Below are 14,158 nucleotides of genomic sequence, written 5' to 3' on the forward strand. Positions count from 1 at the left end.
AGTGAGCCTCTTGGCAGTGACCTGAAGGGATGGAGCTGTTGATTAATATTACTTCCCAGGTCCTAGACACAGGAGTTAAGGTTCAAACTCCTTGAGGTGGCATTCAAAATCCTCCACCATCTAGTTTCCAATGCCCTTCACAACCTCATCCTTTGGTACAACGCTCCATGTTTTCCAGGCGGCAGCCTCACCAACCCTTTGATTACCACTGGTAACCTTCCTGCCACACTTAACTTGCACTTCTAGCTCAGTCTGCGTGACTTACAGCCCTAGGAGAGGGCAGTCCAAAATACTAGTACCTCTTCCTCCAAGCCCCAGTTCATTGTTGAGAGTGGATGCAGCTGATCCAGGAGAGGCTGTAAATCAGATTTCTAGCCACCAGCCAATCAGATTTCTCTGGAAATTTTGAACTAAATATACAAATGGTAATGTGTAGTAGTGTTGAGCCCATGAATGGAGAAGACATTTGAGGCAATACATAATGATGAGCAAGCAAAGAGAGTCACCCCACAGAGAGGACAACACAAGAGACCACAGGATGGTGATGGAGAGAGGATTGGCCTGCGCTGCTGCCAGCTCTCCTGTCCCCAGTTCCTGCCTCTCTCTCGAGATGCCTCGCAGTACTTAATGTTCTTGGGACCTGTGAGATGTTCCTACATCCTGATGAGCTATTTCTTTCACAAAAACCACTATGAGTAAGCAGCTCACATGGGTTCCTTGGAAATACCCGCACTGGGAACACACATCAGCAGCCCCCTTGATGCAGGCAATGCCTGTGATCCAACTGGCCCCCCAGTAGATGACATATGGATGGCCCATATGACTGCCCCCCAAGTCCACATCCAGCAGGACCCCTCCAGCCTCTTTCTGCTAAGGCTGCCTCCCCCAGGAAGAAGCCCTTTGTGTGGTATATTAGTCAGGGTTCTCCAGAGAAACAAAAACAACAGAGAGAGAAGCAGGTTTTGTTTTGCTTTGTTTTGTTTTTTCCAAGACAGAGTCTTGCTCTGTCACCCAGGCTCGAGTGCAATGGCACGATCTTGGCTCACTGCAACCTCCACCTCCTGGGTTCAAGTGATTCTCCTGCCTCAGCCTCCCAAGTAGCTAAGATTACAGGTGCGTGCCACCATGCCCAGCTAACTTTTTGTATTTTCAGTAGAGACAGGGTTTCACCGTGTTGGCCAGGCTGGCCTCAAACTCCTGACCTCATGATCCACTTGCCTCAGCCTCCCAAAATGTTGGGATTATAGGCGTGAGCCACCACGCCTGGCCAAGAGATTTATTTTTAAGGAATTGGTTCACACTATTAAAGAGGCTAGCAAGTCCAAAATCTGCAAGTGGGCTGGTGGGCTGGAGATGCAGGAAGAGCTGAGGTGGCCAGCAGCTCTTCAAATCCAAAGCCCATCTACTGCAGAGGAGATCCTCTTGTACAGGGGAGGTCAGTCTTTTGTTCTATTTAATCCTTCAGCTGTTTGGATGAGGCCCACTCACATGATAAAGGGCAACCTGCTTTACTCAAAACCTACCAATGTAAACGCTAATCTCATCCAAAAACACCCTCACCAAAACATCCAAGATCATGTTTGATGAGTTATCTGGGCACCACATGGCCCAGCCAAGTCGACACATTAAATTACCCATCACGGGCAGTATCTGTGTTAAATGACCCTGTCCACACCCTCTGGCCTGTAAAAGTTCAATGTGGCCATAGCCACTTTCAGCAGCCTCTCAACCGTAAACTGTGCTTGAATCCATCCTGGACGCCACCCCATTGTGTATATCACATTCCAGTGATTAGGCTTATTAAGCTTAGGATAAAACCCCTACCCCACTCCATGGATGGGGCCCAGGAGAGAAATGCCACAGCACTTCAATAACTTTTCCAAAAAAAGAAAAAACAATTTCATAATTGGCTTAGAGCCTAAGCCAAGACTGAGACAGAGAATGCCATACCTCATCTTCTTACACTAGCTTGAGTGGGTTTCCTTCTATTCTGAGACTGGTTCCTTGTTGTTCTTGGAATTGAGACCAACCACTCTCCTCTATTGCAATACCCCTATCGCAATCGTCTTGAATAAAGTCTTCCTTGTCATTTTAACAGGTGTCGACTTGGTTTTTCCCTTAACACTAGTCAATGAGGATAACAGTAATAACATCTGCTGTGCTCGTTTGCTATGTCTACTCTACTAGACCACCACAAACTTAGTGGCTTTAAAATGTGTGGTGTTACAGTTCCAAAAGTCAGAAGTTCAACGTGGGATCTCACTGAGCTAAAATCAAGGAGCTGGCAGGGCTGCGTTCCCTCTAGAGGCTCCAGGGGGAAATCTGTTTCCTTGTCTTTTCCAGTTTCCCGAGGCCACCCACATTCCTTGCCTCATGGCCCCTTCCTCTACAATGGCCAACAATGGCTGCCTGAGTCTTTCTCACATGGTCCACGGTCTCACTCTGGCTCTGATCCTCCTGCCTCCCTCTTTCCCTTATAAGGATCTTTATGATTCCATTCAGCCTGCCCAGATAATCCAGAATTTGCTCCATCACAAGATCCTTAAATTAATCACACCCGCAAAGTCCCTTTTACCTTGTAAAGCAACATAGTCACAGGTTCCAAGGGTTAGAACACAGACATCTTTGGGGGAGCTGTTCTGCCTAGTACGCCTACCTCGTGGGATTGTTTCTAAGGTTGAGATGAAATAATGCATGGGCCAGGCATGGTGTCTCACGCCTGTAATCCCAGCACTTTGAAGGCCGAGGCAGGTGGATCACTTGAGGTCAGGAGTTCGAGACCAGCCTGGCCAACATTGCAAAACCCCACCTCTACAAAAATAGAAAAATTAGCCAGGCATGGTGGCTCATGCCTGTAGTCCCAGCTACTTGGGAGGCTGAGGCAGGAGAATCGCTTGAACCCTGGAGGCGGAGGTTGCAGTGAGCCAAGATCACACCACTGCACTCCAGTCTGGGCAACAGAGTGAGACTCCATCTCAAAAAGAAAAAAAAGAAAGAAAAAGAAATAATGCATGTAAACAGCTTAAACCCCAAATCCAGCACTCAATAAATATAAACTGCTGTGTTCCCTATGCCCACCCTGTACCAACTGCAAGTAAGTGTTCAGTAAGTATTAGATATCATTATTGTTTTATCACTGAGCGCCCCCAGCACTGCGCCTCATCACTTCTCTGCTACGGCATTTGTCGCACTAGATGTTACTTGTTTACATGTCTCTTACCTCTGCCTCCTCAAGGATAGTGACATAGAGTGAGGCAGTACCGGCCTCTCACAGGTCCTGGCATAAAGTGGGCTCCCAGGACATGTTCCAGGAAAGGCTACTGAGTAAAGGCCAGACCCTGGTGGCACCTTAGGAGATTGGGCATTGTGTTGGGGACAGCCAGTGAGCTGGCTGACGGGTGGATGAGCAGGTGGAAGGAGGAAGAATCAAATCACTACCACACGTCCACACTTACTCCAGGGAATATTAGGAGCCCTAGTCCCGAGATCCCACGAGGCCCCAGAATAACCCGGTGCAATGCCTCCTCCAGGACTCTGGGGGCAACTTCATGCTAAGGCATCGGGGCATCTCACTGTTTGACTATGTTCTAGAAGCATCCTTAAGATCTCCAAATAATTAACATTCTATCAGGCTGGTCTGGCCCTCTCATGGACATTTAGAAATGCTGTAACTCAAAGTGAAAGCCCATTGCTGATAGCGTATCAGGGAAATCTCCATGAGATACAGTCCCTCGTCCCAGTCCAAACTGATGGCCATGCCAAGTGGAGAGATAACAGGTGAGGGCTCCTGGGAGGAGCTGGAGGCTGAGGACAGGGATGAAAAATGGCTGCTTCATGCTGGGCTTCAGTTTTGGTTTGTTCTGAGAGAGAACAAATGAGGGTCTGGCCGTTGGGGGAAGCACTGTGCATTTCTCTCTGAGGAGAGACTGGGTTGGGGGAGGGGCGCTATAATCTGGATCACTTGTGAAATTTACATACCCCCCCACCTGCTGATGAATCTGGCACCTGAGAGAGCTCAGTCTCAGCTTGTACAAAACCAGCCTTTCTATAGCCTCTCTCTTGTCTCCATCCTTCCACCCACCCCCCGCCACCTGCTCCTCCTCCTTAGGTCCCCATCTTGGTGAATGACACAGCTATTAACCCCTCATAAGCCACAAATCTCATTCTTCCCCAAATTCCCCCTCTTTCTCATTCTCCACCTCACTCCTCCACCTCAAAGATCAATAATCTCTGTCAATCCTGCTTCCTAAATTACACTCAAAATGCTCCTTGCAGGCCACCTCGGTACCCCACCCAGCCAGCCTCCTCATTTTCAGTGTGAACTATTGGAAAAGTGCCTCTTTAGCCTCTTCCCAACTCAATTCACTCCATCAGGGTCGTCCTCCTAGGACACATTCATTCCTTGGTACAAAACCACCTTTTGAGCACCTATTATGTATCATGTACTTTGATGCTGAGAATATGGAAACAAACAAGGTCTGATTATATCATTCTCATGTTCAAAAGCCTTAGATAGCTCTCCGCTGCCTACAGAGTAGAGTTCACTCTCCTTAGAACACTGGTTAGGGCATTCTATCATGAGGCCTCAAATTTACCTTTTGGCCACCAAAAAGCTTCCTCCAAAAACCCTAGGGATCAAACAGCAAAAGACAACTCACTGCCACATTCGAAGTGCCCTCCTGACTCCATGACTTCCTTTGCCCATTTCTTTCTTTCTTTTCCCCTTATCAAACTCCCCCTCTTTCTTTAATAAGAAACAGCTCAAATGACGTTTCTGCTGTGGGGTTGCCATAACCCTCCAAGTTGGAATTAATCACCCAATTCTCTTCACTTCCAAAGCACAGCTCTAATCCCAGCGTTGTAACATTTACTTCTTCCAGGTTTGTGATTTAGGTAATGAGGTGGCAAAATTATTATCTAACAGCTGACACAGAATTTCCCTTAGGGAGGAAAATGTTGTCCTTTGGGAAAATACCTTGAACTCTAGCCCCCAATTCCCACCCTTAGGGTTTACAGATTCTGGTAGGGGAGCTGGGTTCTCATCTTTGTTCCCAGAGAGGCCGAGTGAGGTCCTCCAGGTACTGCCTCCCTCGGTGTACTCTCTGAGGAGGTGACACTGGAGTAGACACGCGAATGAAATGCGGGAACTCTGGGGACAGGCATCCCGGGCTGCTGGAACAGCAGGAGGAAAGCAGCTGGTGGGAACAGTATGATGTGCATGGGGAATGAGCAGCAGTCATTCTGTGTAACCTTCGAGGAAGCAAGAGCCTGCTAAGGGTCCCCCGTGCATCTTGTCCCCAGGAACACACTTGTTGCACACGCATGTACAAGTTTTTCCCTGAATTTCAAGAGGTTCCCAGGCCTTCTGAAATCTGTCCGTAAAAATCTGGGGAGGAGGAAACAAATCGGCACATGGACTTGACGTTATGAATCACTGTACTGAAGCACAAAGAGCAGGGCAGGCAGAGGCGAGGAGATGCAGCTGAAACTACAGGCGAGGTGCAGCCATAGCCACTCTGGATTTTCACATCAAGCTTGAGCTTACTTATTTTTTTTTTCCCTTGAGACAGGGTCTCACTCTGTCACCCAGGCTGGAGTGCAGTGGTGTGATCTTGGCTCACTGCAACCTCCACCTCCAGGGCTCAAGGGATCCTCTCCCATCTCAGCCACCTGAGTAGCTGGGACTATAGGCACGTGCCACCATGCCCTGGCTAATTTTTGTATTTTTGTAGAGACGGGGTTTCACCGTGTTGCCCAGGCTGGTCTCAAATTCCTGGGCTCAAGTGATCTTTCTACCTTGGCCTCCACCAAGGCCTTCCCTGGCCTTGAGCTTAGTTCAGAGGGTGATGGTTGTTGATATGTGTTACAAAATCATTATGAAGGCCAGGTATGGTGGCTCATGCCTGTAGTCCCAGCACTTTGGAAGGCTGAAGTGGGAGGATCACTTGAGCCCAGGAGTTTGAGATCAGCTTTTGAACATGAGAATGATATAATCAGACCTTGTTTGTTTCCATATTCTCAGCATCAAAGTGCATGATACATAATAGGTGCTCAAAAGGTGGTTTTGTACCAAGGAATGAATGTGTCTTAGGAGGACGACCCTGGTGGAGTGAATTGAGTTGGGAAGAGGCTAAAGAGGCACTTTTCCAATAGTTCACACTGAAAATGAGGAGGCTGGCTGGGTGGGGTACCGAGGTGGCCTGCAAGGAACACAGTGAGGCCCCCATATCCATAGAAAATAAAAAATTAGCCAGGCATGGTGGTAGGCATCTGTAGTCCCAGCTACTCAGGAGGCTGAGGCAGGAGAATTGCTTGAGCGAATGAGGGAGGTCAAGGCTGCAATGAGTCTTGATGGTCCCACTGCACTCCAGCCTGGACAAGAGCGAGACCTTGTCTCAAAAAATAAAATGAAATCATTATGAGATGTAGCTAGATTTAGGCAGCTGTTGCAAGCAAGAAATGATGGAGGCAGTAGGGACGGGGAGACAAAAGGACAGATTGGAGCTACATTGAAAGGGAGGGTGTATTCATCTTCTACAGCTGCTATAACAAATTACAACAAGCTCTGGTGATTTAGAACTGCACAGATTTATTCCCTCACAGTTCTGGAGGCCAGAAATCCAAAGTCAGTTTCACTGGGCTAAATTCAAGGTGCAAATAGGGCCAGCTCCTTCTAGAGGCTCATGGGGAGCATCCAATTCCTCGTCCTGTCTAGTTCCTGGAGGTTGCCTGCATTCCTTGGCTCATGATCCCTTTCTCAAACCTCTCCAACCTCTTTCTTCAATCCTCACTTGTACAATTTCCTCTTCTATAGTCAAATTTCCCTCTGCCTCCCTTTTTTTTTGAGACCAAGTTGCACTCTTGTTCCCCAGGCTGGAGTGCAGTGGTAGGAACTCAGCTCACAGCAACCTCCACCTCCCGGGTTCAAGCAATTCTCCTGCCCCGGCCTCCCAAGTAGCTGGGAGTACAGGCACCAGACACCATGCCCGGCTAATTTTTGTATTTTTAGGAGAGACAGAATTTCACCAGGTTGTCCAAGCTGGTCTCAAACTCCTGACCTCAGGTGATCCGCCCACCTCAGCCTCCCAAAGTGCTGGGATTACAGGCGTGAGCCAACATGCCCGGCCTCCCTCTGCCTCCCTTTTATAAAAACACTTGTAGTTACATTTAGAACCCACTCAAATAATCCAGGATAATCTCCCTATTTTAATATCCTTAATCCAATCACATCTGCAAAGTCTTTTTCCTATATAAGGTAACATCCACCAGCGGCAGGGATTTGGACATGAGTATCTTTGGGAGCCATTACTGAGCCTACCATAGGAGCACACCGACAGAACTTGGCAGTTTATAAGACTGGGTGAGCTGAAAGGAAGGGCTTCATGGTTTCCAGCTTGGGCTGCCACCAGTGCTGCCTCCATTAGCCAGCGCTCAGGGCAGAAAGGAGGGGTCCAATTTTGGATGCGTCCTGCAGGCCACCCAAGGTGGATATTCAGGTCTAGAGCTCAGGGGCGCCTTCAGGAATGGTAGCAGAGACTGGAGAGCACCACACTTACAGGGTGCTTAGAAATGCTGGCTGTAGGCCGGGCGCAGTGGCTCACGCCTGTAATCCCAGCACTTTGGGGAGGCCGAGGCAGGTGGATCATGAGGTCAGGAGTTCAAGACCAGCCTGAACAAGATGCTGAAAACCCATCTCTACTGAAAATATAAAAATTAGCCGGGTGTGGTGGCATGCGCCTGTAATCCCAGCTACTCAGGAGGCTGAGGCAGGGAATTGCTTGAACTCGGGAGGCGGAGGTTGCAGTAAACTGAGACTGTGCCACTGCACTCCAGCCTGGGCGACAGAGTGAGACTCCATCTCACAATAAAAAAGGAATGCAGGCTGAAGCTGGGCATGGTGGTGAGTGGATGTACTCCCAGTTACTCAGGAGGCTGAGGCCGGAGGATCACCTGAGCCTGGGAGTACAAGGTTACAGTGAGCTGTGATTGCACCACTGAACTTCAGACTGAATGACAGATAGAGACTATGTTTTTTTGGAAGTTATAAAAGAAAAGACGGAAATGTGGACTGGGAGAGTGGGAATGTGCAGAGAAGGGCAGCAGGCAGCACAGAACCCTGAGGGGAAGGAGATCAGAACCCATGGAGGCAACCACAAAGCAGCAGCCAGAGAGGCTGGAGGAAAACCAAGGGGCTGCAGGGTCAGGGACACCACGGGAATTTTCAAGATGAGAGGAGTTGCTCCCGATGTCCCAGGCAGGAGATGTGAGAAGCCAACATGAAAGCAGAAGAGTGGGTATTGGATTTGGCCATTAGCAGGTGAGTGGTGTCTCCAGAGAGAGAGCAAAAGATCAAGAAGGGAATGCAAAACATGGAAGCTGCTGGAAAACAGACATTACCCTGAAACATCAATACATAATAGCCAGGCATGGTGGCATGTGGCTGTAGTCCCAGCTGCTCAGGAGGCTGATGCGGGAGGATCGCTTGAGCCCAGGAGTTCGGATCCAGCCTGGGCAACATAGCTTCATTATTTCACTTCCTCTTCTGCACCACAGCCCTATGAGAAGGTACTGTTGTCAGCATCTCCATTTTACAGAGGATAAAACCAAGGCTCAGGAGTTAAAGTAGCTTCCCTAGCATTACACAGCCAGGAAGTGGCAGAACTAGGATTCGACCCTGGCCGTCTGGGCTGGGCTGCAGAGCCCTGGTGCTAAGCCATTCAAATGCATTTCCCCCCACAGGGTCCCTTCACATCCTCTCCACTGATCCCATGCTAAGGGACCCTCCGCTGGGTGACCCTGGCTCAGACATCAAACTTTAAGCAGCCATGGGTGGGGAGAGACTGTGCCTGACTCCCTTCTCTGCCTTCCGCTAGAAGCCTGGGGTGTCACTTTGTGTTTCTAGAGGCAAATCTAGCTTATGTGTACAAACTTCCATGTAAAAATCCTTCCTGTCCTGGAGTACTTGGAGAAATCTTCATGAGGAAGGGTCACAAGCTGTGCCTCTTGTCCCAGATGTCTGCTGAGCAAGAGACATAGCAACCTTTGCTAGTCTCCCTGGAGACCCTTCTACAGCCTCACCTGACAGTCATACTCATGTCCTGGGACCACTGAGCTCAGAGCACCTGTAGAACACAGCGAGGTCCGTTCAGCACCCCAGCACTTGGGTCTAGGCCACCCACTACCTGGGGTCACACAGTGTTTCTGTGCTGCGTGCTGCCACCTGCACACCCTGGCTGGTTCCCCAATGCTCCCATCACACAGATAGGCCCCTCCCACTGTGGGTGGCCACCAGCAGATAGTCCCAGGGTCTACTCTAAACTCAGCCTCCAGTCTAAGCCCTACCCCAGCTCTGCCAGGCTGTGTGACAGTGAATGAGAATGGGTGGGAGGAAGGGAGAAGAAAAAGGGTCTCTTTTTACCCTGTACTCTTCTCAAGTTTTTGGATGTTACATCTTGACCATAATAAATATATATAAATATTGAGAGACGGCATGGTGGTTAAGAGCACGGGTGCTGACATCACCTGGGTTCAAATCTGGGTTCAAACCTGATTCCTTACTTACAAACCAGGTGAGTTTGGGTGAATGACATCATCTCTCTGTAGCTCGGCTCCTTATCTGTAGAGATAGGATAACATAATAAAGGTATATCGAGTGCTTAGCACAGTGCCTAACACGTACACATGACGCCATAATTTAAAAACAACCAATCTGGTTTTAAATTTCGGGTTCACTACCCGCTAGCTGAATGGGCTTGAACAAGCTGCTAAACTTCTCTGTGCCTCCATTTCCCCCTCTATCAATGGGGCTGAAGATCATAATTGTAATCCCTCATAGAGTTATTATGAGACTCAAATGAAGTCGTGTATCTCAATCACTCAGAAGAGCACCTGGCACAGAGTAAGCATTGTGTAAATATTAGCTACTATTATTGCTTAATAAACAAATGAGGCAGTTTAAAAAAAAACGAAGGGAGGATGGGCACAGCCGGAAGAAGGAGGAGCCCCCAAAACCCTTGCCAGAGCAACTGCATTGGTAGGCAGGAGCTGTATGGGAGTCAGATGACCACGAAGTAGGGACCAGTAACAGCCCTGTGGGTCCAGCCAGCACTGATTAGTCCCTGAGAATGTTCACCACCACCCCCCTGCTACCCACAAGTCCCTGCTCCTGCACCTGGGTCACGTTCCTCACCACCCCAGAAGCAAGAACCCTGGCTGGAGCGGGAGGGCAAGAGCAGGGAAAGGGAGTGGGGATCCAGGTGCTGGGGCCAGAGTCTGCACAGCCTGGGATTGGGCCTCCTCCAAACCCTGGAGGCAGCAGCCTACGGTGGGGGCTGGGCAGGGGTGGGTAGCAGTGAAGGAGGTAGGTATGGAGGAGACGTTTCTACTTACAGAGGATCGATGAGTTGGTGTGTAAAGCTGAAGGTACCTAGGCCCATAGTTTTCAAACTTTATTGTGAGTTCAAATCACCTAAGAAGTAGATTTTCTGAAATCTGTATTTTTATTATTTATTTACTCACTTACTTATTTCTTTATTTCTTTATTTGAGATGGAGTCTTGCTCTGTCACCTAGTCTGGAGTGCAATGGCATGATCTCAGCTCACTGCAACCTCTGCCTCCCAGGTTCAAGTGATTCTCCCATCACAGCCTCCTGAGCAGCTGTGACTACAGGTGCCCACCACCACGCCCAGCTAATTTTTGTATTTTTGGTAGAGATGGGTTTACTCCGTGTTGGCCAGACTGGTCTCCAACTCCTGACCTCAAGTGATCTGCCTGCCTTGGCCTCCCAAAGTGCTCGGATTACAGGCATGAGCCACCATGCCTGTCTGAAATCTGTGTTTTTAATAAGCTCCAACCCCTCCCCAACTTCCAGGGGATGAGAAATCCCAGCCTTTGCCAGAATCTTTCCCAGGGCCATGCTTATCACATGTGCTATCTTCAGCAGGATTTGCAAGTTGGAAATCATCATTTTCGACCGGCCCTTCTGTTAAGAGAAAGAGGAGGAAGAGGAAGAGGAAGAGAAGGAAAGGAAAGGAAGAGAAAGGAATGAAAGAAAAAGACTTCGAAAAATTTTTCAAGTCAAACTGTGGCTCCAGTGACTATAACCTTGAACCCTCTGAAAAGCCCCACTATAGCTTTCAAGTGTCAATCTAAGAGGCGAGCCTGAATTATCTAAACTTCAGTTTTACAGAGCCACGTTAAAAAGATCAGAAGGACAACCGCAGTATGTTGCAGGAAGTTTCTCTTCTTTGGGTACTTGAAAGGTAGAAGACTTTCAGAGAGGGACATAGGCAAGAGAAGTCACCCATTTCAAATAAGACGGCCTTGGCTGGACAAGCTATACCTTACATCAGCTTACTTGTGATTTAATTTGGTCCCTTATTGTTTAAAATAATTAGAGGGAATCTTTGGAAAACAGAGAATTGAGCCCTCACTGCCATGCTTCAAACCTTTGACAGCTCCCTAATGCCTATAACAGTAGCCCTGTTAGATATGGTGAACCCCAAATTTCTCTTCAAAGAATCAGTATGTCAGTATGTTCAGTTCTCTTATTCTTTAATTCTCTATTTTAAAGTTTAACTTCCTTGTAGTTTCAGGAAACCACTTTTTCCACCAGTTCGAATCAGTGGTTCACATCTGTTCCCCCAGTCCCCTGCCCTGCCCTCACTCATCCCAGTCACCTGCTCCAGTCACCTGCTCTGGTCACCTGCTCCGGTCACCTGCTCTGACCCTTGCTTACCTGCTCTGACCAGCCTGTAACTGTCCTTCCCACCAAACTACCCACCCCACCAGCTTGTACCCCTCCTCCTTTTAAAACAGCCAATCAGAATTAGACTAGACAGTGTGGTCTAACTTCAGCCAATAGGGGAATGACACAGCAGTAGGGGGACCTCTGTCAGGCATAAGTACCCCTTCCCCACCTTGTCCAGGTGTGCGCTCGCCATGGTTCCATCTGTGAGCCGCACCCTTCTCTAGAAGTAAATTGCCTTGCCGAGAAAGTTTATATTTGAGTGCTACTTCTTTTGCAACATCAAAAATTCTACCTAGAACACCCCCAAACTGTAACCTCCAATAATAGATATTAGGGGAATAACGGTTGTCTTGTGGTTGAATACGTTTCTAAAACACTGGGTTAAGTCAAGTCAAGCAGGTTTTGTTCCTATAGGACTTAGCAGGCCCCCTGCTGTGCTAACGTTCATTAGCCATTTTGGAGCCTGGAATATCTGTGCAGCGTTTCCATACCTGATTTGACCACCACTGAACCTCTGCTTCAGGGAGCATCCCTCAGGACTATAGTTTCACGGAACAGCACTGGGACTCACAGCAAGCCCCTTAGTCTAGCATGCAAGGCCTTCCCCACCCAGCCCCAGCCCCTATTCCCAGGCTCTCCCTCATCCCACACACATACGCCCGCACCTGAAGTTCTAGGCACACCAGCTACCTGCCCTTCGCACGGCACTTAAGACACTTAACTGGCTGCTCTGACTGATGGAAATGCCCTTCCTCCTCTTCCTTACCCTAAAACTTCCACTCATGTTCCGAGCCCTTGCTCAAAGTCACTGCTTCTATGGAACCTTCACCCGCTCCCTCTGCAAAAGCTGACTGCTCCCTGCTCAGGGCTCTATCACAGCACGGATCAACCTGCACTGTGACTAGCCCGAGTCTCTCCATTATTAATTGAGAGTTTCAGAGTGCTAGGAGTGTAAGCCGATCAAGGGAATGTGTGTCAGCAATACTAATAGCTTCCATCTGTCGGCACTTCCTAAGGCCAGGCATTATTGTAAGCTCTCAACGTGCATCAACACATGTAATCCTCAAAAACTCACTCACTGGGTAAATTATGACAATTATCAATTCTTATTATTCCTATTTTATAGATGAGGAAGCTGAAATTCAGACAGGTTACCATGCCTAAAGTCACACAAGCATTGTAAGGCAGAGGCAGGATTCGATCCTACATCATCAAACACTATACTGTATCACTGAAGAGCAGTAGGGGCACGCTTGACTCTGGGACTGGCTGATTCAGAAGCTGCACAATGTCATCAAGAACTCAGACTCTTTTTTTTTTTTTTGAGACAGTCTTGCTCTGTCACCCAGATGGAGTGCAGTGGCGCAATCTCGGCTCACTGCAGCTTCCGCCTGCCAGGTTCAAGCAATTCTCCTGCCTCAGACTCCCGACTAGCTGAGATTACAGGTGCCTGCCACCATACTGGTTAATTTTTGTATTTTTAGTCAAGAAGAGGTTTCACCATGTTGGCCAGGCTGGTCTCAAACTCCTGACCTCATGATCCACCTCGGCCTCCGCCAACTCAGGCTGTTTCTATCTCTCCACTCTGCATCCTTAGGAAATTAGCTCTGCCCTCAGGGTGGCTGTCCTCATGGTGCCAAGACAGTGGCAACAGTTCCAGGCATCACATCCAGATATAACGTCCAAGGGAAGAAAGGGAATAGAGTGGAAGCTAAGAGCATCATCTATGGAACCAGACCACCTTAATTCCTAGGCATACAACCTTTGGCAAGTCAGGTGTATGCAAAGAAACAGCAAAGATAGAATGGGCTGTCTTGAAAGGAGCTCTCCCTTGTCTCTCACTTCAGGTTGTGCCTAGAACAGTCCTCTACCCCTTCTTTGCTAACACACATCTATTCTTTCTTTAGAAATTATCTTCGGGCCGGGCGCGGTGGCTCACGCTTGTAATCCCAGCACTTTGGGAGGCCGAGGCGGGTGGATCACGAGGTCAAGAGATCGAGACCATCCCGGTCAACATGGTGAAACCCCATCTCTACTAAAAATACAAAAAATTAGCTGGGCACGGTGGCGCGCGCCTGTAATCCCAGCTACTCAGGAGGCTGAGGCAGGAGAATTGCCTGAACCCAGGAGGCGGAGATTGCGGTGAGCCGAGATCGCGCCATTGCACTCCAGCCTGAGTAACGAGAGCGAAACTCCGTCTCAAAAAAAAAAAAAAAAAAAAAAAAAGAAATTATCTTCAACCTTACCTCCTCCAGGAAGCCTTCCCTGATGGCCCCCCAGGCTAGGTTCGATGCCTTGCTGTGTGTCCCTGAGTAGTCTGTACTTGTCCCCATTGTCATATACTCTCCACAATCCTGTAATTACTTGTTTCATTGTCTGTCTTCCACACTATACCATGAGCTGAGAAA

The 14,158-nt window shown here is 48.6% G+C and overlaps 1 protein-coding gene across 7 annotated transcripts in view; it reads right to left on the bottom strand.

The window, feature by feature from the left end:
- The window catches only part of LOC105710429 (box C/D snoRNA protein 1), a 151,104-nt gene that overhangs the window by 2,873 nt on the left and 134,073 nt on the right, over nt 1–14,158 (bottom strand). For 2 of the 7 annotated variants that reach the window (XM_064372168.1, XM_064372165.1), the window contains one exon: nt 9,559–9,616. The exons of 2 other annotated variants lie outside the window; for them this stretch is intronic. In XM_064372168.1, the coding sequence (XP_064228238.1) occupies nt 9,559–9,616 (58 nt within the window). Of the gene's footprint in view, nt 1–8,391; nt 8,556–9,558; nt 9,617–14,158 lie in introns of those variants that run through there. 3 more of the 7 variants (XM_064372166.1, XM_064372169.1, XM_064372179.1) reach the window with 3 other exon arrangements.

The sequence above is a fragment of the Aotus nancymaae genome, unplaced genomic scaffold, assembly GCF_030222135.1.
Source record: "Aotus nancymaae isolate 86718 unplaced genomic scaffold, 86718_ANA_hifiasm-v0.15.2.pri h1tg000007l, whole genome shotgun sequence".
Taxonomy (NCBI): domain Eukaryota; kingdom Metazoa; phylum Chordata; class Mammalia; order Primates; family Aotidae; genus Aotus; species Aotus nancymaae.